The 24,225-nt window shown below is 35.0% G+C and overlaps 6 protein-coding genes across 7 annotated transcripts in view; 1 reads left to right on the forward strand and 5 right to left on the reverse strand.

The window, feature by feature from the left end:
• LOC123016459 (ankyrin repeat and fibronectin type-III domain-containing protein 1) overlaps positions 1–2,302 on the reverse strand; it is a 70,748-nt gene extending 68,446 nt beyond the window's left edge. For both annotated transcript variants that reach the window (XM_044416869.1, XM_044416868.1), the window contains exon 1: positions 2,207–2,302. The gene's annotated coding sequence lies outside the window, so the exon portion shown is untranslated. The remainder of the gene's footprint in view (positions 1–2,206) is intronic.
• A 205-nt stretch (positions 2,303–2,507) lies between these two features.
• LOC123016165 (hexamerin-1.1-like) lies at positions 2,508–5,114 on the reverse strand. The gene is made up of 4 exons (XM_044416390.1): positions 4,966–5,114; positions 4,782–4,918; positions 3,889–4,731; positions 2,508–3,839 (listed from the first exon to the last, which is right to left on the reverse strand). The coding sequence occupies exons 1-4, from the start codon at positions 5,030–5,032 to the stop codon at positions 2,574–2,576; spliced, it is 2,313 nt and encodes a 770-aa protein (XP_044272325.1). The 5' UTR covers positions 5,033–5,114; the 3' UTR covers positions 2,508–2,573.
• Positions 5,115–8,152: 3,038 nt separating this feature from the next.
• LOC123016181 (arylphorin subunit alpha-like) lies at positions 8,153–10,696 on the reverse strand. The gene is made up of 4 exons (XM_044416414.1): positions 10,572–10,696; positions 10,381–10,520; positions 9,483–10,325; positions 8,153–9,433 (listed from the first exon to the last, which is right to left on the reverse strand). The coding sequence occupies exons 1-4, from the start codon at positions 10,636–10,638 to the stop codon at positions 8,237–8,239; spliced, it is 2,247 nt and encodes a 748-aa protein (XP_044272349.1). The 5' UTR covers positions 10,639–10,696; the 3' UTR covers positions 8,153–8,236.
• Positions 10,697–12,505: 1,809 nt separating this feature from the next.
• LOC123016145 (hexamerin-like) lies at positions 12,506–14,862 on the forward strand. The gene is made up of 4 exons (XM_044416361.1): positions 12,506–12,606; positions 12,657–12,790; positions 12,842–13,684; positions 13,736–14,862. The coding sequence occupies exons 1-4, from the start codon at positions 12,543–12,545 to the stop codon at positions 14,789–14,791; spliced, it is 2,097 nt and encodes a 698-aa protein (XP_044272296.1). The 5' UTR covers positions 12,506–12,542; the 3' UTR covers positions 14,792–14,862.
• A 1,882-nt stretch (positions 14,863–16,744) lies between these two features.
• Positions 16,745–19,247, reverse strand: LOC123016161 (hexamerin-like). Its single transcript, XM_044416387.1, has 5 exons — positions 19,090–19,247; positions 18,912–19,045; positions 18,035–18,862; positions 17,203–17,981; positions 16,745–17,154 (listed from the first exon to the last, which is right to left on the reverse strand). Exons 1-5 carry the CDS (start codon positions 19,157–19,159, stop codon positions 16,860–16,862), a joined length of 2,106 nt encoding a protein of 701 aa, XP_044272322.1. The 5' UTR covers positions 19,160–19,247; the 3' UTR covers positions 16,745–16,859.
• A 1,564-nt stretch (positions 19,248–20,811) lies between these two features.
• LOC123016330 (hexamerin-like) lies at positions 20,812–23,121 on the reverse strand. Its single transcript, XM_044416663.1, has 4 exons — positions 23,037–23,121; positions 22,857–22,990; positions 21,189–22,810; positions 20,812–21,153 (listed from the first exon to the last, which is right to left on the reverse strand). The coding sequence occupies exons 1-4, from the start codon at positions 23,107–23,109 to the stop codon at positions 20,868–20,870; spliced, it is 2,115 nt and encodes a 704-aa protein (XP_044272598.1). The 5' UTR covers positions 23,110–23,121; the 3' UTR covers positions 20,812–20,867.
• Positions 23,122–24,225: the final 1,104 nt, after the last annotated feature.

A 24,225-nucleotide genomic window follows, 5' to 3' on the forward strand; every position in this document is an offset into this window, starting at 1 on the left:
TTACATCGACGTAATTTGCAATTAGACTTTTCACGGGAGGGGTTGTTTATGTGGGGCATTAGGGCGGATTTGGATGGTCATGATGCATCGAAGGGCATATTTCAAATTGTTTATTGTTGACGTTTATTGTCACAGATTTGATGCATGACTATGATGGATCTGACTTCTAGTGAGAATAAAGCTGTATTAAATCATACGTATTTATTACCAACACATTCCCAAACTTAAGATATATTCACAACAAGAAAAGTATTTTTACGGCCAATTAAACGCTAAGTTCTATTTATATGTTTTAATTAAAATTTAATGAAACAATTGTCGTTATACCAAATCCCACACTTAAACTCTCTGTATTTAGTCTGCTTTAAAGTTTTTTGTTGCAATTCAGTCTTAATTAAACGTCACAAATTGACATTTTGTAAGAAATATTTACCAGACTCATTTAGGAAATAGCCTGAAATTTTTAACATCTTCTTAATTAATTATACGGGATGCGCCAGAACTCACGCCCCAGAGAAAAATGCCATGTAAGGAAAGATACCAGGAACATGGAAAAAATTTAAAAAAATTCTATCTATAAAACTTTGAAAGTTATGAAATTTTGCACTTTGACTCTATTTATTTCTGTTGGAAAAATAATTTTTCAAGTTTTTTCGCTACAGGTTATTAGAAGAGGAAACAAGGAACCTGTATCCTAAATTGTAACTCTGTTTAATGTTATTTGTGACTTTTATTGGCAAAATTTTTGTACCTTTACTAAATAATTATAAAAAAACATATACAAGATCATCAGTATCAGACATAAAAATGTTAAATGTCAAAAAATAAATGTCAAAACATTTTTTCCATATTTCTGGTATCTTATCTTACTTGAAATTTTTCTCTGGGGCGCGAGTTCTGAATCACCCTGTATTTGTATAATTGGTTTATAACACCAAAACTTTTTTTCATGTATCACATAAAAATAAAGCAGAGCGAACAAAAAATGTTGAATTTCGGGTTAAAACACATTTTATTGATTGCATAATTAGCTTGATTTATATATAATTCATAAAGGGACGATCACCCATAAAGCGCTTTGTCACCATAATGACGTCTTTCAGAACCCACAAAAAACTGAAACGGCTTTATAAATATAGCTTTTGGCCAAAATTGCAAAAGCACACGTCGGCTTATTAGTAATAAAATTAAATGGAAAAAAACTGCTCACGTTTTAGAGCTGAGTGAGCTTTTGGCTTGTTTATCTGAGGACAATTGGGGATAATGCAAGAACACCACCCAGAATGCGTTTTTATTTAGTATAATTGAGCTTCCGCTTCAAAAAATACTCCGGAACGAAACAATTCCTGTAATTATTGAAATAGATTGTGTTTTTAGGGAAATTGTAAAGCTTTTAAATAGAACTGTGTTGGCTGCAATAACAAGTTTTTGTCGGTTTTCGCGCGGTTTAAATTGAAAATGGAGCTTTAGATTTGATCTTGCAAAAAACATTTTTAATGTTATTTGAATTAGCTGAAAATACAGTTTTGAATAAAAGGATTCGCTGAAAAACTACGAATTTAGTGCATGACATTCAAAGCTATTGTTCTGTGAAAATTATATTGAAACATGTTTTGTCGGAACACCGACGCAAAGTAATTGGAAATTGCCATTTGTGGGGTGTGGCAGATTATCATAAGAGATGTCAAATGAAAAGGCAATTGTAATTAAAAAATGTGTAGAAAAAATTCACTAAATTTTTGAAATTGGCTGAAGTTGTTTCATTGTTATGCAAACATTTTTATTCTCAACGAAAACAGCACGCCTTGCATACAAACACACTTAAATAATGGCCAAATTCTGAACGAAAAAACATATATTTTTTTGTAATAATTCAATACTTTTTGTATTATTCCGAATCGATTAGTTATTTCCAGCCATCGATTTATAATTTAACACAATTCCAATTGACTTTTAGTAGAAATAGAATCACAGAATGAACGCTTTCGTGCTTCCAATACCATCACAGTGTCTCGCTTTTTTACGACACTGTTTTGTTTTAAAAAACAAGAAGATTACTTTTACAGAACAAAAAAAATTGAATCAGTGTTTAAGAACTATCCCGGCGCATCCACCATTTTTGCAAAACAATTATGTTTTTTAATTGCAAAGAAATTAGTTAGAATTTTATGTTTAAGAGATACAGAGTGGTAAAATTTTTATTTACCATAGTTGTGTTAGATTTCTAAGTTTTGAGAAAATTCCACTCGCGTGAACGCGCACATTTGCAGGAAACAGACACCACGAACAGCTAGAAAGCGTCGCGACGACTGGCAGCATCATGTTGGCCATAGAGTTCGGTAGTCCACCACGTCCTTCTACATCGATCTGACAAATAGAAGGGGCGTGCCACTTATAGCGCTTCTTCAGATAACATAATACGACAAAACTTAATCATAAACTGAGTTATCCACTTTGCTCTTACTTTCGGAGCTTTTGAAAAAATTACATTTCAAATAAAAAACAAGTTTTTTAAATATTATGTGCTTTATTTCGTAAAAATTACAACATTTCTGTATTCCCAAAACTCAGGCCTAGTAGTGGTAGTAGTCTTGTCTCTCGTAGCTGCGGCTGGGGTAGAACTGCTCTTGGGCGTAGTTGCTTCCTTGGGCGTAGTACTGTTCGGGGTACCGTCCTTGGGTTTCGTATTGGGGTCGGACGTAGTTTTTGGGAACACTCATATACTTAGAAAAGTCGTGTTTCTTGCTTTGGTACCGTTGGTTGGCGAAGTTTTGGCGCCTGCTGTAGTAGTAATCCTGTTGCGAGTAGTTAACAGCATCGGAGTCTCTGTGGTAGATTTTGGTTTCGTAGAAGTAACCATTGGGGATTTCGTAGTACATTTGTCCGTAGTAGACAGGACGGTCGAAGGGATAACCCATTGGATACCCATCAACGTATTGTGAGCCCGTACCAATCATTGGTACTCCAGCTTTTTGTTCCTTGTATGGCACATATTTAGTGACGTAGACGTAGAACTGGTAGGGGAAACCTCCATAGGTACCTTTTGGTAGCATGTATCTCTGTGGGAAACCGAACCAGAATTGAGTGTATTTGTAATATTCGCCTTGTTTTTCGTCGAAGACACCCATGGCTTTTTGGTACAGTTGGTAGTAAGAAGTCCTGTCGTGCATGTAGTTGTAGATCTCGCGGGAGTTTCTACTGATGACGTTTTGCCCGGATTTGAGTTTATAGACAAAGTGGTCGAATTGGACAAAGTTCATCCAATTTTCAGTCAAGTTCATGTAACGTCCATACTCATCGTATTTAGGACCTAAGAAGACTTTAACAACGGCTTCAGTGTCAACACTAGAGTCGACGTAAATCTTGTATGTGAAAGGCTTGTAGTTGAGACGTGGTTGAGCCACTTGGACCTTGAAACTATCTTGGACAAACTCTTCAGGAGTGACATAGACAGCACTGCTAATATCAGCGTAGTAGTAGTCAAAATAGGTGACAAGACGGTCGAATTCAACATTCTTAACTTCAACACCTTCAAACGTTAAATCTTGCTCGGTGTAGTACTTGTAGTATTGAGCCTTGAAGCGGAAGAAGAAGTTGATGAGTTTCTTGTACAACATGTAGAAAGCAGGGTCGCGCATCGAAGTTTCGAAATGTTCAAGAGCCGAAGGGTAGGTTTTGTGGTAGGTCAAGGGTTGGTAGGAATACCCCAACAAGTGGCGGGCAAAGACTTGGTAAGCTCCGTAGTACCTGTAGTAGGGGGAGTCAGGATTGCCTTCAATCAAGTTGCCCAAAATGTTGATACCGTCACGGGAGAACAAATCGACTTTTTGGCCAGATTTCTACAAAAATTTTTGATTAGAAATAATTTAGAAATTTGGAAAAACTTACAGTAACGACGTAGCCACTGTCGATGGCATCGCGAATCCTTCTTTCGTAATCCTTGACAAAAGTGTAGCTGTAGGCGTATTTGTTGTAACCGTAGTGTTGTCCATAGTTGTAGAAGTACTCATAGAGACGGGCATAGTTGGGCCTTGTTGGGAATTGGAGGCCGTTGGGGTAGCACATCGAGGGATAGTACCCAGTTTCGAAAGGTACTTCCCAGTTGAAGTCATCGATTTCGCCAAAACCGTTCGAGAGACGTTCCAAGTAGTACCTGGCTAAGATTTGTTGATACATGTAGTAGAAAAGTTCGCCACGGTTGTCATATTTCAAATTGTACTCTTGGCCACTCATCCAGAAGGGATAGTACAAGTTGTAGTAGTAGTAGAAGGAGTTGACACCGATATCTTCGGTGAAGTACGACATGGATTGTTCGGGGTGCAAGTTGAGGTAGTACCCAGAGTAGTTAGCATAGATGGTTCTGCCATTGAAGTGAGCACCACTTTGGCTGCTGTACATCTGTTTGTAGTATTGAGCTTCTTGGATGACTTCAGTACTGTAGAAATAGTACGGGTAGACTTCGTAGATTGGTGGAAGGGCATAGTAGTAAGTGTCGGGTCTGTGGACTAGAGCAACAGAAAGGGAATAAAGGTACATCCCTTCGTTGACATTGTTCCTAGCCCAGACGGCGGTCTTGTAGAAAGTCTCCCAAGTGTTGGCGTAGTAAAAGAGTTTGAAAAGAGCAATAGCTTGTTTCAAGTGCTCTTTGTTGAACACTGAGAAGATTTCTCCCCTTTCGAGGATTTTACCATAGTAGTAGAATCGGTAAAACTCTTCAACAACTTCGGGTTTCTAAACACAATCAAATTTTATATTAACGTAAAAAATAATGCAGGACTTACCATATAATCAGCCTTGAAGTCATAGAAGCGGTAGCTTTGGGCAATTTCCATATAGTCAGGGTAGAAGCTTGGTTGGTTGATGTACTTGAAGAGACGAAAAATTTCCTTCTGTTTCTCTTGTGAATACTTGTACGTATCTTGGAAAAAAAGTTAATTTTTGCAAAAAAAATGTGAAAATGCTTACCATTTTCCACAGAGACGGCCGAAACGGCGCAAAGGCCGGCCAATGTAGCTACCAAAAGGAATCTCATGTTTGTTGGTGAACCAACCACTGAGAATGATTCGAGTTTGGTGGTGTACACTTTTTATATGATTTTAATTGAACCTTTGTGTGACCTTAATGATAAAATTATTGTGGTATACCTAAAACAAACAATATTATAAATTTACGTAATTATTTACCATCAAACGGATTTGATTGTTGCTAACTTTGGAATATTTTCTTCACTGACTTATCAAAATAATAATGATTAAAGAGATGTTTATGGCCGAGGCGTTTATTGACCATGATTTGCATCCTGTCTCCAAGGGGCAGATTAAAATTTTTTGGACATGAATATTTTCACCAACTGATTTGCTTTAATTATGTTTATTTATGTTTTACTAGCTAATATTTCATTTATTGCAAAATTATTTTGACAGATTTCACAGCGTTCAAATTTATTTTCTAACAAGTGCATTGAACTGAATTAGAAAAACATTTTATTTGACCTCTAATAGTAATTAATTCGGGTCAGATTTTTTCGTTTCTAGCTCATTAGTTCAATTTTGTACACAAAATTTGCTATTTTTATCGGTTTTATTTTATCCTCACATTTTATTATCAGTTTGTTTTAATTAATGAGTGTGATATTATTCGAAATGATAATTTATTTTTAACAAAGTAATACGTTGATAAGGACAATGCATTTGTTATTTTTGCACTAATCTACGAGTAATTCTTTTATTCTTTTATTTTTGTTTTATTGTCACATTTGTCACAAAATCATATTTTTTGCTATTTTTTTTCAAATAAACTTGAATTTTACAAACTCATATTTGTACATGAAAATATGTTTGAAGATAATGGTCACTATGCAATTATTGCAATCAGTTTTTTTTTATTAAACCGATAAATTATGTTTTTGAAGTCTGTAACAAAAATAAATCGCTCTTAAAATAATGATTTTAATCGCTTAGTTTTTGAACCCTTGAATCTAAAATGTGAAAATAATAAGATTTTCCAAACTTTTTATACTACAAAGTTGTAAAACACCTAAATGGATACCAGTTGAATAAAAAATATGAGACCAAACGTTTTTTGCTTAAACTATTTATATTTTGGAAAAACTAATTGTTGAATGATAAAGTACTATAAAAATGTAATCTTTTATCAAGAATAAAATTTGTCAAAATTTTCTTTTGTTTTTAAGTTCTACAATTTTTTTTATTTTTTTAAATGGCAACCCACTATTAAACCATTTTTCTCATGAAGGTTATGATCTAAGGATCACAACTATCTACTTTATATTTAACTTTTTCAATATTTTTTTTTTCATAAATTGCAGTTTTGACAAAAAATATTGCATAACTCAAAAACGAAACGAAATTTCATTTGTAAAATGCAATCACATTTTTTATATTACTTTAATTTATATTAATTTCTGAAGACAAATATGTAATTAAAAAAACGCTTGGGTACATACTCGTATATTTTGAAGAATATTTGTGTTTTACTTTTTGTACTTTTTATAGATCTTACTTAAACACCTTTACAAAACGTCATATTTGTGCCTTTTTGCAATTTTTTTATAAAAAAAATTTGTATTTTTAGTAGAATAGTGTAGGTAGGTATTTCTCTTCTACATATCACATTTATTAAAACTATTATTAGTTTTAATTGCATATAAGGCAATATTTTCCAAGTCTAACCGCCATTTTGAAATGCTCGTTGTATAGTATACTAAATATCTGAAATTTAAACTTTATAATTTTTGTTAAAAAAACAAAACTAATAGGAGATGCTAATGTACGTTTTTTACTTGAAGAATTATTGTTGTTTATTATACAAGATGAGAAAAAAAAATTGTTTATCTACGAGTGAAAAGGTTAAGTTTATGAGTGACAAAGTCACGAGTGGACTTTTTTCGCGAGTAGATAAACAATTTTTACCGTCGTGTATAATATTTCGCTTTATTTTGTACTCACTTACCAGAATTTCTTGTACAAAATAAAGAATATAAACAGTAGATAAAAATTACTTTATTTCACTAGACGATAAAGAACTAGTTTATCTACTGAAATTAGTTGATAAAAGCATTCTTTATAATCGAGTACAAAATAATGTATCTTTTTTTTAGTAAATTATTATATGTATTTTTTTTCAATGTCATCTAAAGAGCAATTAAAACACTCTATTTATATTAATACTACGACATCATTTTCCAAAAAGTCTCTTACTTTTGTATTTTTACATACTCAGGTTGAAAGTGTAAAAAATACATTTGGAAGAAATAGCAATATGTAGATATGACAAAACCGAAACAAGTATAAACATAAAATAAGAAACAAAGATGGTAAAAATGAGTAAAAATGAAGAATAAAAAATGAAAAAACAAATAATTCAGAAATACGGATATTGAAGTAGAGATACGTGCAGTGTTATAGAACGTATAAAAACAAAAACATTGGAAATTTAAAAAAATATATCAAACCTCGACGAAAATGTTCAAAAAAATACATAACTGTGCAACCAGAATACTAATTTAAAAATACAAAAACAAAAAGATGTGTATTTATTTTACATAGAAAGTAAAGTACAGAAAAAAGAAGTAAAAAGAATTTACATTAATGCAACAATAAAAAAACATGCAGAAAATAAAAACTAAATTTGCTTCAGAAAACATGTCTTTCGTATTTTTCAAATACGGTAATAAACAGAATGTGTCTTTTTAATTAATTTTTTTTTTATAAAAATTGAAGTTAAGTTTAATCAAAAACATAAGTGGCAACAATTTCATCAACCCTGTACATCAGCTATGTTTAAATAGTAGCTACAAATTTGTATTTTTAAGTACACTTGACTTTCAGTTTTGTCCAAATTGCTTGTAAACACAATTATTACAGTTGCTGGAATAGTAAGTAGGAAAAAGGAAAATATTTGCAGAATTTTTTAGCAGCTCTAAGCAAGCAATAAACAATAATTTAACCTAACAACATTTTTTCTAAGGAGAAAACGTAAAAGTCACTAAGACTTCTGTCGTTGGCGTTGTTTTAACGATCGTCTTGCTACTATTCATTTTAAATTATTGTCAACATTAAAGTTTATTTTTCTTTTAGACTTTGAGAAATAATATTTTCATTTTGAGGTTGGGATAATGAAAAGATTGAGATATCATTAACATGAAGTTTATTTCATATCAGAATGAACCATAATGCATTGCCTTTGCCATAACAACATCAAACTTATGAATAAATTAATAATGATAGTATTGGCTGTCGTAGTTTTGTCCCTTGTAGTACTGTCCTTGAGGGTAGTACTGTTTAGCATAGTTGTACTGCGAGTTGTAGTGTTGTGGTTTGTACTGATGCTGATGATGTTGGTAATAGTTTTGTTTGTTGTAGTACTCTTGTTGGGAGTAATTAACTGCGTCAGCATCCCTGTGGTAGACTTTGGTTTCGTAGAAGTAACCATTGGGGATTTCGTAGAAGACTTGTCCGTAGTAGACGGGACGGTCGAAGGGATAACCCATTGGGTATCCATCAACGTATTGGTATCCAGAACCAACAACTGGTACTTCGGATTTCTGGTTCTTGTAAGGCACGTGTTTGGTGACGAAGACGTAGAATTGGTAAGGGAAACCTCCGTAAGTTCCTTTTGGTAGGTAGAACCTTTGTGGGAAACCGAACCAGAATTGGGTGTGGTGGTAGGATCCACGGTGTTCATCATCGCTGACACCCATAGCCTTTTGGTAGAGTTGGTAGTAGGAAGTCCTGTCGTGCATGTAGTTGAAGATCTCGCGGGAGTTCCTGGTGATGACATTTTGCCCAGATTTGAGCTTGTAGACAAAGTGGTCGAATTGGACAAAGTTCATCCAGTTTTCGGTCAAGTTGATGTAACGGCCGTACTCATCGTATTTAGGCCCAAAGAAGACTTTGACAACGGCGTCAGTGTCAACACTAGAGTCGACGTAGATCTTGTAGGTGAAGGGTTTGTAGTTGAGACGGTGTTGGGCCACTTGGACCTTGAAACTGTCTTGGACGAATTCCTCAGGAGTGACATAGACAGCACTGCTGATATCGGCGAAGTAGTAGTCGAAGTAGGTGACAAGACGGTCAAATTCGACATTCTTGACTTCCACACCTTCGAAGGCTAAATCGTGCTCAGTGTAGTACTTGTAGTGTTGAGCCTTGTATCTGAAGAAGTAAGTGATGAGTTTCTTGTACAACTGGTAGAAAGCAGGATCGCGCATCGAAGTTTCGAAATGTTCAAGAGCTGAAGGGTAGACTTTGCGGTAGGTCAAAGGTTGGAAAGAGTAACCCAACAAGTGGCGGGCGAACACATGGTAAGCACCATAGTAGTGGTAGTAGGGGGAGTCGGGGTTGCCTTCAACCAAGTTACCCAAAATGTTCAAACCTTCATGAGAGAACAAATCGACTTTGTCGCCAGATTTCTGCAAAATTTTAATTAGATTTGACAAACATGGACTTGAAGAAACTTACGGTGTAGACGTATCCACTGTCGATAACATCGCGAATCCTTCTTTCATAATCCTTGACAAAGGTGTAGCTATAAGCGTATTTGTTGTAGCCGTATTTTTGTCCGTAGTTGTAGAAATATTCGTACAAGTGGGCGTAGTTGGGCCTTGAGGGGAATTGGAGACCGTTGGGGTAGCACAAGTTGGGGTAGTACCCAGTTTCGAAAGGAACTTCCCAGTTGAAGTGATCAATTTCACCAAAACCGTTTGAGAGACGTTCCAAGTAGTACCTGGCCAAGATTTGTTGGTACATGTAGTAGAACACTTCACCACGATTGTCGTATTTCAAGTTGAATTCTTCACCACTCATCCAGAAGGGATAGTACAAGTTGTAGTAATAGTAGAAAGAGTTAACACCGACATCTTCAGTGAAGTACGACAAGGCTTGTTCAGGGTGCAAATTAAGGTAGTACCCAGAGTAGTTTGCGTAGATGGTTTGGTCGTTGTATTTAGCTCCATCAGCCCCACGGTACAATTGCTTGTAGTACTGAGCTTCTTGGATGACTTCAGTACTGTAGAAATAGTACGGGTAGACTTCGTAGATTGGTGGAAGGGCATAATAGTAGGTGTCAGGACGGTGGACCAGAGCAACAGAGACGGCATAAAGGTACATGCCTTCGTTGACGTGGTTCCTAGCCCAAACAGCGGTGTGGTAGAAAGTTTCATAAGTGTTGGCATAGTAGAAAAGCTTGAAGAGAGCGATGGCTTGGTACAAGTGCTCTTTGTGGAACACTGAGAAGATCTCGCCTCTGTGCAAGTACTTGCCGTAGTAGAAGTAGTTGTAGAATTCATCTACCACTTCGGGTTTCTATACAAAAAAATTCAGATATTTTAAAAAAACAAACAAAATTAAATTTTCTTACAGTGTAGTCAGACTTGTGTTCCCAGAATTTGTAACTGTTGGAAATTTCCACATGGTCAGGGTAGTAGCTTGGTTGGTTGATGTACTTGAATAAGCGGTAAATTTCCTTTTGCCTTTGTTGGTTGTATTCATGATGATAGTCTTTGAAAAAATATTTGGAATTTGTAAAAAAAACTAGTTATTGTGTCTTACCATTTCCAACAGAGACGGCCGAAACGGCGCAAAGGCCGGCCAATGCAGCTACCAAAAGGAATTTCATGTTTGTTGGTTGACCAACCACTGAGAATGATTTGCTTTTGCCTCGTACACTTTTTATATGATTTTGGATATCACCCTTTTTGACCCCATGATACTGCAGTACCTCAAATTATTCATTACGTAATTCGAGTTATCGCTATTTTTGATAGTTGCTAACTTAGGCTTATTCCATCTTGTCTTATCACATTCGTAATTAAAAAAATGTTTACCACTCTTGATGGCGTTAATGACCACGATGTTTTGCAGCCTATCACTAAACAACGATTACCATTTGAATTCAAAAAAATATCTTAATTTTTTGCATTTTACAGGTATTTTCAGAATTTCATTGTTATTTTTGTCAAGGTTTTCATGTTTGTCACAGTAATAGTAAATTTACTACGAGGTCAATAGTCTTTATCATATTTACGATTCAGAACAGATGTTTTAATTTATTATATAATACGATTAGACTTAATTAAAAACATATAAATAATATTTATAACAAATTAAAGTGATACAATATCACAGTTTTTCGGGCCAAATGTTACAGGATGCAGTTTTATCTTAAAAATGGTCGCATTTTATGACTTCAAAATTTTGCATCTTATTTTTGTAAAAAGGAAAAAAATAAATTTTTCTTCTCAAAAATAAAAGAAAAACATTTTTTACCAAAGACAACTTCAGACAATACAGTTGAGAAAAGAAAAAATTGAATTTTTTTATCACATACAAGGTGTTAAAAAAGATTGTAAAATATTTAAGGAGGTAATAGTAAAAACTAAACAAAAAAGTCTTAATAAACATAGGTCGGCAAAGTAACGGTTTCGGAGATATCGAATATAAAAATTTTTAGAATTTTTACTAGAAGCTTCTTTTTTTGTTTGAAGAAATTTAAAATAAATTTTTCAAAAAACAATTAATTTTCAAGATCTCCCAAACCATTACCCATGTTTATTAAGACTGTTGGTTTGTTTTGATCCATACTATTACCTCTTCAAATATTTTCCATTTTACAATTTTACACCCTGTATAAGGTGTAGATTAGAGAAACCAAAAGTAACTTTCTGTTGCAGTGTTAAAAAAGGGTTATCTTTTATGAAAAAATAATTCTAGATAAGTTAGAAAATATGTAGTTTATTAAAAAACAAGTTTCATAAGACCAGTCTCGATGCACGAATTTAAGTTAACAAAACGAGTGGCGTCGCCACGAGCTATCTAGAAAAATGAGTGCTTTAAAATCTTATGAAACGAGTTTTTGTACTTTTTTTTGTAATTAACTTTTTTGATGCCGTTTTTAAACAAAATTTTTTACATTAATCGGTTTAGGGATTTGGTAATGTTTTAATTTTAAAAGTCAAATTTGATCTAGGTGCATTTTGACTATTAAGACATCGCACATAATAACATCGTGTTGTTCAATATGTTTATTGGAGAATCAAAATGAAAGCAAATTATAAAAAAAATTAATTCAAATCAGATTTTTTTTCTGATTCATTTTAATTCTCATCCGTTGTATATAAATTAGTTGGAACAAAATTTAAAACATTTTCATGTTATAAATCTAGATAGAAAATCATAAGTTATCAAAGTAAAAGCTTTCGTCATAGAAAAGTATTATTTTAGGGCATCCACCCGCTTATTTTTTTGAGTGAGACTAAACATAATTTATTCTTATCAATTGCTGTTTTTATTTTTCTCGAATAATTTAAATGTAATTTTCCAGAATCCCACAACACTTGCTACAAAAATAAATCGATTGCGTATACACATTATCTTACTTAGGTACAACAATCTTAAAAATAAATGAGTGCTTAAATCATATCGTTAAGAGGTCACGGCTGCTGCAAGGGTTAAAGTAAATTTCATATAAAAAGGAAAAGCGACAAATTTGAATCATTCTCGTTGGTTGGTCTAACCACAAACATGAGATTCATTTTAGTAGCTGTACTAGCCGGCCTTTGCGCCGTTTCTGCGATCTCAACTAGTGGTAAGTAAATTTTTTCACCTATAAATTACAATTTTGACGATTTTGTGAAGAGTCTAGCAACTACTCACAACAACAAAGGGATGTGTGGAGACTCTTCAAATACATCAACCAACCAAGCTACTACAAAGACCACGTCGAGATTGCACACAGCTACAACTTCTACGACCACGCCAACAGTTATGCCGTAAGTTAAAAAAAATTAATTGTTTAGCTAGTTTAACTCAAATTTGGTTAGAAACCCGAAGTTGTCGAAGAATTCTACAAGTACTTCAAGTACGACACGTTCCTTCAACGTGGGGAAATCTTCTCAGTCTTCCACGGTGAACACTTGAAACAAGCCATTGCTTTGTTCAAATTGTTCTACTATGCTAACGACTTTGATACTTTCTACAAAACGGCCGTTTGGGCTCGTCAATACGTCAATGAAGGCCTGTTCTTGTACTCCTTCTCCGTCGCTTTGATCCACCGCCCTGACACTTACTACTTCTCTCTGCCACCAATCTACGAGATCTATCCTCATTATTTCTACAACTATGAAGTTATCCAGAAGGCCCAACACTACAAACAGATGTACTACGGCCAAGAAGGTGCTCATTATAATGACAGGACCATCTATGCTAACTATTCTGGATTCTACGTCAATGTTTACCCTGAACAAGCCTTGGCTTACTTCACTGAAGATGTTGGTATTAACTCTTTCTACTACTACTACAACTTGTACTATCCCTACTGGATGAGTGGTGAAGAATTCAACTTGAAATATGACAGCCGTGGTGAAATGTTCTACTACATGTACCAACAAATCTTGGCAAGGTACTACTTGGAACGCTTGTCGCATGGTTTTGGCGAAATTGACCATTTCGATTGGGAAGTACCTTTCGAGAGTGGTTACTACCCTTCAATGTGCTACCCCAATGGGCTCTATTTCCCCACAAGACACGCCTATGCTCACTTGTATGAATATTTCTACAACTATGGACAACATTATGGTTTCAACAAGTACGCCCATAGCTACACCCATATCAAAGATTACGAAAGGAGGATCCACGACGCCGTCGACAGTGGTTACGTCCATACCGTAAGTACTTTAAATGAGACTAAACCAAGGTTTTAATCGACAAAATTTCAGCACTCTGGTCAAAAAGTCGAAATTTTCTCCTATGAAGGTCTCCAAATTTTGGGTAACTTGATCGAAGGCAACCCCGACTCGCCCTACTACCACTATTATGGAGCTTACCAAGTCTTCGCTCGCCACTTGTTGGGCTACTCCCACCAACCCCTCACTTTCCACAAACTCCACCCTTCGGCCCTCGAACACTTTGAGACTTCCATGCGCGACCCTGCTTTCTACCAACTCTACAAGAAACTCCTTGGTTTCTTCTTCAGGTACAAGAGCCAACACTACCACTACTACGACGAACACGATTTGGCCTACCAAGGAGTCCATGTCAAACATGTCGAAGTTGACCCTCTTGTCACCTACTTTGACTACTTCTACGCCGATTTGAGCAACGCTGTTTACGTCACTCCTGAGGAATTCGTCCATGACAGTTTCAAGGTTCATGTTGCTCAAGAGCGTCTCAACCACAAACCTTTCACCTACAAGATCTACATTGATTCTGACAGGGATACCGAAGCCGTTGTCAAAGTCTTCCTTGGGCCTAAATACGACGAGTTTGGACGTTACATCAATTTGACCGAAAACTGGATGAACTTCGTCCAATTCGACCACTTTGTGTACAAATTCAAACCCGGAGAGAATGTAATTTCGAGGAACTCCCGCGAAATCTACAACTACATGCACGACAGGACTTCCTACTACGAATTGTACCAAAAGGCCTTCGGCGTGTACAACAAAGACCAACACTTCCAGTTCCACGACAACCAATTCTTCTTTGGCTTCCCACAAAGGTATTACTTGCCTAGAGGATCTCCCGAGGGAATGACCTACCAATTCTACGTCTTTGTGACCAAACACCACCCATACAAAGCCCATGATAAGGTACCAATGGTCGGTTCTGGCTCGCACTACGTTGATGCTTACCCAATGGGTTATCCCTTCGACCGTCCGGTCTACTACGAAGAGTTGTTCTACGCTCTCCCGAACTCCTACTTCCAGGATGTCAGGATTTACCACCAAGGACACACCTACGACCACCATGTCAACCATTTGATCGAAATGTAAAGTCTGATTTTATGATAATGGCAATGTATTGAGGTTAATTCTAGAAAATAAAGTGCAACAGTGATTCCGAATTTCTGATTTTTCATATCCTTGATATTCCGAGCGTCTCCCGACTTGCGTTTAATTTAAAAACAGAACATTATTACAGTCTCTCTCGCATGAGATAAGCTTGATATCTTTCCGAGATTTTAAATTTAGTTTGCATTGCTGTCCTGGAACAAGACTGACTGAAATTAGTCAATTTATTCGAAAAAATTACAAAACTGGAAGTGGAGCTTTTTTAATCAAAATCATCCCTCACATCTGAAACGTAAATCGAACTGACAGAAATGCTGATAAGGAGCATGGATCGTATTATGATAATAACACGGTTTCTCTTTGAATATGTTTTCGGAGCTTATCGGAGTGGAATTGTCACGTTATTTACACGAATTGATTATTTGAGAATTTGCTAATTTTCTGTACTTACAGATTTTAACAGTTTAAGCTTATTTGGTGCAAGGAAATGAGGTCAAATTACTTCTACTGAAATATTTAATTTAATCAGAGAGCCGAGAGAAAGGTGAAAATTATGCTAAAGCGAAAGAATTAAACATGTTAGGTTTGGGTGAGTTCACTTGATTCGGTTTTCTTGCGGCTTTCGCAGATTTTAGATTATTCGGATTCAACAAAGTTGCTTTTAACATAGCAAGAATACAAAAGAAAAATTACAATTCAATTTTAATTAAAAAAAAATTATATGTATATTATTATAAAATCTGTATACCTACTGAAAAAATCTATACTTAAAAATTACAGTTTTTTAACAAACGTCAAAAAAATTAGTCTACTTTATTTTTATGTTTGTGGTAATTTTGATACACTTTTTCCTTCAATAAACATAAAAAATATAAAACTTTGTATATTAATTTTTATTTATTTTACTTTTTCCTTTTTTACTTTATTATTTACCTTTTCTTTGTATTCTAAAGTTTTTTGGGTTTAATAATATTTTTACGTTGTGTTCCTTGACGCTTTTCTTGCAATTTTTTAGTCTCATTTTTTACGTACTTGTTTTTTTATTGTCATTATTTTTTAGTTTACATTATCTTTCATTTCTTTTAACTATTTGTGCTACTAATTTTTGCTTGTTTTTAATTAAAACATTTAAGATTTTTTTTGCATAGTGATTATGAAAGTTAAATTTTCATCACGATTAATCGTATATAGAAAGTTATACTTTTTAAACGATTTCTATAGTTGTATTTCTATAGTTATTTCTATAGTTTCTATAGAGTTCGTTACAAAGAGCTCGCGATACATTACGATTTGATTTATCAAATTGATGTCTTTTTCGTCTTTGGGGTTCTTGGGGTTATCACTATGCAAAAATTTTTTGTGTACAACTCGTTTTAAAAGTCGTTTTTTCACTCATTTACTTGAGTAACTCGGACAGAGCCCTCGTTAATCAACTGCAAATTTGTGAAAAAATGTATGACTTTCAAAACTAATTCTACAAATAACTATTTTACGTTACGTTCCTTAGCTTTTTTTTTCAGTCTCATTCTTTATATAGGTACTTCTCTTTTGTATTCTATTGCATTGTCATTATTTTTAAGTTTAAAGAATCTTTTATTTTTTTATCTATTTGTGCTACTAGTTTTTATTTGTTTTTAATTAAAACATTTAAAAAAAAAATTACGTTGCGATACATTACGATTTGATTTATCAAATTGATACCTTTTTGGTCTTTGGAGTTCTTGGGGTTAGCATTAAAATAAAAATAACTATTTTACGTTGTGTTCCTTAGCGCTTTTCTCTTCTTTTTTTCAGTCTCGTTTTTTATGTAGGTACTTTTGTATTTTTTTTATTGTCATTATTTTTAAGTTTACATTATCTTTCATTTCTTTTATCTTTTTTATCTATTTGTGCTGCTAATTTTTGTTTTTAATTAAAATATTTAAGAATCCTTGAGGAAAAAATAACGAATTCGTTTTTTTTGGGATATACTTTATTCTGTCTAAAAAAAGCAGAATTTTACATAGTTATGAAGTTAGACAAAAGATTTAGGTTTTCAAACATTGCGAAATCACTGATGGGCGGAAGTCGAAGCATTGATATCATCGGCATGTCTATGGTAAATCTTGGTAGTGTAGAAATGGGCATTTGGTACATTATGGAAGATCTGGTCGTAATGGATGGGTCGGTCGAAGGGATAACCAAAGGCATAATTATCGATATGATGAGCTCCTGAGCCCACCCTCGGATAGTAGTACTTGGAGGCATCATAACCCTCTTGGTGGTACTTGTAGGGCACATATGGGCTCACAATGACAAAGAACTGGAATTCTTGACCGCCGTAGTTACCTTTAGGCAAGAGGAACCTGGAAGAAAATTTCAAAATTTCCTGAAATCATTTAAACTAGACTAACCTTCTCGGGAATCCGAAATAGGCCTCGTTTGCGTTAACGTTAAACTCTCCGTTGCCGTTCAAAGCCCCTAGTACTTGTTTGTATAGTTGTCTATAGCTTGTGCGGTCATTCTGGTAGAAGTAGTTTTGATGAGAGTTCCTCTCGATGACATTTTCGCCCGATTTGAGTTGATATTTAAAGTGATCAACTTCGACAAAGTTGAGTCTATTGTGACTGATGTTGATGTAGCGGCCGTACTCGTCATACTTGGGCCCTAAGTAGACCCTCACCACGGCTTGTTGGTCCTTATCAGAACTGACATGAATCCTATAAGTGAAGGGTTTGTGGTTGAGGCGGTATTGGCGTACTCTGACTTGGATTTTCTCACTATCATACTCTTGAGGAGTGACATAAACAACATTACTGATATCGGTATAAAAATGATCAAAGTAGGTCAGAAGCCGGTCAAATTCGACCCTCTTGACCTCCACGCCTTGGAAGTACAAGTCTTGCTCGGTGTATGACGGCAAGTACGACTTGTACTTCTGGAAGTACAAAACGATACGCTTGTAGAACTGGTAGAAGGCAGGATCACGGAGGGACGTTTCGTAGTGTTGGAGGGCCGAAGGGGCGACGTGGTACTTGTCCAAGGGCTGGTATGAGTACCCCAAAAGGTGGCGAGCGTACACGTGAAGAGCCCCATAGAAGTGGCGATCGGGGGAATCAGGGTTGGACTCGATTAAGTTTCCAAGAACATTGATACCATCCTCAGAGTACAAATTAATTTTTTGACCATCATGCTGCAAAATTTGATCAAATTAGTGTTACTTTAACACACCACAAAAAAACTTACGGAAAAGACGTAACCACGATCGATAGCATCCCGAATTCTCCTTTCATAGTCTTGAACAAACGTGTAACTGTAAGCGTACTTGTTGTTACCATATTTTTGCCCATAGTTGTAGAAGTACTCATAGAGGTGGGCATGGTTTGGCCTGACTGGGAATGGCAAACCATTGGGGTACTGCAAGGAAGGGTAGTACCCATTTTCGAAGGGTACTTCATAGTTGAAGAAGGGAATTTCACCAAAATCGTTCGAGAGGCGTTCCAGGTAGTACCTAGCTAGGATTTGTTGGTATACGTAGTAATACTGTTCCCCACGACGGTCATGGTGGTAATCAAAGTCTTCACCACCCAACCAATGGGGGTAATAAATGTTGTAGTAGTAGTAGAAGGAGTTAACCCCCACGTCTTCAGTGAAGTACGCCAAGGACTGTTCCGGGTGCAAATTCAAGTAGAAACCCGAGTAATTCGCATTGATTGTATAACCATGTTCTTGGTTGTAGTACTGCTGCTTGTACCTGTAAGCCTCTTGGATCACTTCATTGTTGTAGAAATAATGGGGATAAATCTCGTAGATTGGGGGCAAAACAATTCCGTAAGTGTCTTCACGATGAACAATAGCAACAGAAAATGAGTACAAAAATAACCCTTCATTGACATGTTGTCTTGCCCAAACGGCAGTTTTATAAAACGTATCGTAGTCTTTAGCGTAATAGAAAAGTTTGTACAGGGCTATAGCTTGCTGCAGGTGCTCTTCGTAAAATACTGAAAAGACTTCACCTCTTGGGAGAAGTCCATATTCGTAGATTTGGTGGTAATGTCTTGCAACTTCAGGTTTCTGAAAAAAAAAAGTTTTAAAATTGTTTTGGAAAAAAATAGTTACGTACAGTGTAGTGGTCGTAGTGGTCATGAATGTGGAAATTCTGGGCTATTTCCACATGATCCTTGTAGTAACTTGGCTGGTTAACGTGTTTGAAAAGTCGAAGGATGTCTCTTTGCCTTTCGAGAAATTGTTTATTGCCTATAATAATAGTTAAGAAAAAGTTTAGGAAAAAGGACACTTACTGATTTTATGTTCCGGGAAAGCCAAAGCTAGGGCACAACAGCCAAGAATCGCCACTACAATGAACCTCATGATTGTTTGAGTGACCAAACAACAGTGTTAACTTCTTCGGATTGACTATACCTTTTATAGTGGAGAAGCGTTGACCCGTGATCCCTTTATTGATGTTTTTTCTTCCACATTAGTTCTCTTCCAGTGTGATAGCGTGGCCGAATTTTTCATATTTGTGATAAAACTAGACTTTATTGACATAACTTAGTAATTTGTTTAAGATTATTAATTTTCCATTATTGGTGTGTTCCAGAATTTGAGGAAATTTTGCTAATTCGGATTTATTTCCAATGTTATTGCAACTTGCAGTCGCTGATAAAGTGTGCCAAATCTCTGTCCTAGAATTCCTATCATTGATTTTTAAAATTGCTTCATTAATCACAAATCAGTATTTTACTGTCGGATTACATTTATCCAAATAAATTGCATTGCTTTTCTTAAATTATCAGAAGAACTAAAACTAAGTGGATTTATCTTGATGTCGTAAATAACCCCCTCAAGAATAATTTTCTGGTAAAGTGAAAACATTGTAGGAAGTGATTATTTAACAAAAAGATAAAATAAACAAAAGTTATAAATACAGTGAGCGGCAAAATTATGAAATAATCTTATTTATTAAAACTGAAAATATTTTGTTTTGACAAAAATGCTCAATTTTCAATTTAAAAAAATACAAGACTCTCATCTTGATTTAATATTGTATGTTTGTTTTTTGTTATATTATTTCATTTCTTTTTTGGAAAATTTTATGTAATATTTAATATTTTGATGTTGTCATTTATTAAAAAATCTATGAAATTCGTTAAGAAATTAGACGTTACTATTTAAACAAAAATGTCGCTTACGTCTTTACTCAAAATCCAAAATCTGTGAAATTTTAAATGAAGTAAAGGATTGTATATGTTTTAAAAAGAAAATTGATCTGTTCGATCAGTTTTGTCAAAACACAATATTTTCAGTTTTAATAAAATTATTCCATAATTTGGCCGCTCATTGTATATTTTTTAACATATCGGAAATAATATTTAAATATGCGATAAAAATAAAAATGTTAAGTTCCTCGAGTTTTAACACATGAGATGATCAAAGTGCGGTAGAGTAAAATAATATTAATATCGTATTGTTATTGAGTGTTCTTTATTTAAATAACAATAAATTTCATTTTATACAAAACTGATAAAAAAAACGAAACTATATCCATTTTTTCACCCTCTTAAATGAGATTTGCTGAAAGACATTTTTCTAAGAATTGTGGTAATTTTTTTTGTACATTGTGAAAATAGTAAATATTCTCCATATTTGATGACTTAACCACATACATATTTCAATTATGTAATTCGTTTTATTTCAATAAAAACTAAAAAATTATTTGTAGAATGTTTTTTTTTATATTTATAAACCCAACAAATTTTATGTCCAATGTCCATTCAATTCGTGAAACATTTACTCGTAATTCGATATCAAAAATGTTTCCGGTGCTTAAACAAACATATTTACAGGTCAATGATCACACACATTATTGAATTTTTATTTTATCTGCCCAAAAAAATCACGAGACAAATAAATTAAAATGCAAATAAAACTTTTCAGACTTTCTTAAATTAAAAAACTACAAAGACAGCGTCAAAGTTGTTTACATGCCGAAGCCAAGAGGAAATTCAAATACAAATAAATTCGATTAAAGTGATTATTTATTCAAAAAAATACATTTCATGACAAAAATCAAATTTTATTGAGTGGAGGCACTGGAAGCGTTGATGTCTTCGACATCCCGATGGTAGATTTTCGCACTGTAGATATAAGAATTGGGGATATTGTAGTAGACTTGGTCGTAGTAGACCGGGCGGTCGAAGGGGTAGCCCAGGGGGTAGTTGTCAAGGTACTGTGCACCACTTCCCACCCGCGGGTAGTAATATTTCGAGTCGGACTGTTGGCCTTGATAAGGCACGTATGGACTCACAATAACGTAAAATTGGTACTCGTAGCCTCCATAATTACCTTTAGGCAAAAGGAATCTACAAAAATAAGCCAAGTTCAAATTTTTTATTACCTGCGCGGGAATCCAAAATAGGCCTCGTTGGAGTCAACATTAAACTGTCCATTGCCGTTCAAAGCGCCTAAAACACTCTGGTACAGCTTTTGGTAACTCGTCCTGTCGTTTTGGTAGAAGTAACTCTGACGGGAGTTGCGTTCGATGGTGTTTTCACCGGCTTGGAGTTGGTACACAAAGTGGTCAAACTGGACGAAGTTTTGCCGATTTTGGCTTATATTAATGTAGCGTCCATATTCGTCGTATTTTGGGCCTAAGTAAATCCTCACACTGGCCTTTTGGGCTTGATTAGAGTTGACGTAGATTTTGTAAGTGAAGGCCTTGTGGTTGAGGCGGTATTGGCGTGCCCGGATTTGGACTTGCTCTCCATTGAACTCCTCCGGAGTGACGTAAATAGCGTTGCTCAAGTCCGAATAAAAATAATCGAAATATGTGACAAGTCGGTCAAATTGCACGTTGGTGACTTCTACTCCTTGGTAGGCCAAATCTTGCTCGGTGTAGGCCGATAAGTTGGCTTGGTACTGTTGGAAGTACAAAAGTACTCGCTTGTAAAACTGGTAGAAGGCCGGGTCGCGAAGCGACGTCTCAAAGTGTTCCAAGGCCGAAGGTGCGACTTGGTACTGGTTCAGGGGTTGGTACGAGTACCCCAAAAGGTGTCTCGCGTAGACTTGCAAAGCTCCGTAGTACTGATAGTTGGGCGAATCAGGGTTGGACTCAATTAAATTTCCAAGAATGTTAATGCCTTGTTGTGTGTACAAACTGACTTTTTGGCCTTCAGGGGTGTAAATGTAGCCTTGATCGATAGCATCCCGGATTCGTCTTTCATAGTCTTGAACCTTGGTGTAGCTATAAGCGTACTGGTTGTTACCATATTTTTGTCCATAATTGTAGAAATATTCGTAGAGATTGGCAAAATTGGGTCTTGCGGGGAAGGGCAAACCATTTGAGTATTGTAAAGATGGGTAATAACCAGTTTCAAGGGGTACTTCATAGTTGAAGAAGGGAATTTCACCAAAACCGTTCGAGAGCCGTTCCAGGTAGTACCTAGCTAGGATTTGTTGGTACACGTAGTAAAACAATTCACCTCTGAGGTCGTTCTCGTAGTTAAAATCTTGACCACCCAACCAAAACGGGTAGTAAATATTGTAATAATAATAAAATGAGTTAATCCCAACATCTTCAGTGAAGTACGACAAAGATTGCTCCGGGTTCAAGTTCAGGTAGTACCCAGAGTAGTTGGCATTAATAGTGTAACCATTGGAACCACCTCGTTGATTTTCACCGTAGTATTGTTGTTTGTACTGCGAAGCTTGTTGAATGACGTCATTGTTGAAAAAGTAGTACGGATAGACCTCGTAAATTGGGGGCAAAACAACCCCATAGGTGTCAGGTCTGTGCACTACTGCAACCGACAAGGAGTACAAATAAACGCCTTCGTTGACATTCTGGCGTGCCCAAACGGCCGTATTGTAGAACGTTTGGTAGTCCTTAGCGTAATAAAACAGCTTGTAGAGAGCTATAGCTTGTTGTAAGTGTTCTTGGTAAAAAACTGAAAAGACTTGGCCTCTGGGAAGCAAACCGTACTGGTAGATCTGGTAGTAGTACTTTGCAACTTCCTGGTTCTTTTAAAAAAATGTAAAAAAAATCTTTAATTTCTTTGGTACTTACAACATAGTTGTTGTAGTTTTGTTCAAAATTGAAATTTTGTGCAATTTCGATAAAGTCCTTGTAATAACTCGGTTGGTTGACGTACCGGAAGAGTCTCAGAATGTCTTTTTGCTTCTGGAGTAGCCCCTTATCAGCTAAATTTATGAATCAATCAATTGAAAAATTAAAATAAAGTCTTACTGATCTGCTGCTGGGGATAAGAAGAAGACAAGGCACACAGGCCCACCACAAGTGCCACAATGGTTAGTTTCATCTTTGTGTTTGATTTGACTCAAATTGTGATCCTTTTTATACAAAATTTAGCCCCCCTACAATTGTTGACCTCTGACAATTCGCAATTTTTACCACGCAATGACCATTTTGCTGATAAGTTGAACTCGTTCTTTTCGTCTGGGAGGATTTTTTTGACAGGAAATAGGACGGGTGATAAGGAGAAAAATTGGTTTCAGTTGTGACACCTCGACAAGATAAAAAACTTGATTTTCTTCCCGTTTTTACGAATTTTGAGGTGATTTTCAACATTTGGGTCTTATTGCATCATTTTTTATTTTCGATGAATGCTCATCTATATTTCTACATATGCCCAGGTTTCTTGGTCTATTTACTTGAATCATTTTTGAAAAGTCTTTTTGGGATAGACGAAATAGTCATTAAAGTATTTTACGTTTCTAGTGGGTGTTTCATAGTAAATAAATAATGTTGTATGCGCCCGGTCAAGGGTCATATTATTTATAAACTTTGAGTTGTAAAAAGTACGTTGTTAGTGTAAATTTATCAGACCTCCACAAAGAATTATCTCATTTACAAATTTTAAACCAAATATTTATTTAATTAATTAATAAGCAATCAAGGATCAATAATTATTATGATTAGCATTGCATCACTTCAATACTTGCTATTTTTTCCTCATACTCAAAACAAAAATTAAAAAATCGAAAAGTGATAAACATAGATTTTTTAAAACAAGACTCCGTGTTTTGATTTAAAATTTAATTTTGTAGGAACGAGTTTAAAAAAATAAAATTTTGTTAGTGAATTAATATTTTTACTTTGCAATAACAAATTGGAATAAATATACAAATGAGTAAACGTGACAGAGAATCGTAATCGGTCGATAACCTTTTGCTTTTTCATTGATAAATTTATTAAAATATTGCGTATTATATATTTATTTATCTAATACCTTCAACTTCTTAATAATTAATAATTTGAAACGTTATATCCATTTGTTAAATTTTGTCTCTACAACTTCGAACACTTTGCCCTAAATTATAATTAATAATTATTATTAATTGAAAAGAATATTTAATCTTTTTTCGGTAGGGGAAGGTCGGATAAGATAACGAAAATAACTTCTTTTTCTCAAACT

Source organism: Tribolium madens, unplaced genomic scaffold (genome assembly GCF_015345945.1).
Source record: "Tribolium madens isolate multiple individuals breed KSU strain unplaced genomic scaffold, Tmad_KSU_1.1 Scaffold_1;HRSCAF=32;Tcas5.2_LG8, whole genome shotgun sequence".
NCBI classification, from domain to species: Eukaryota; Metazoa; Arthropoda; class Insecta; order Coleoptera; family Tenebrionidae; genus Tribolium; species Tribolium madens.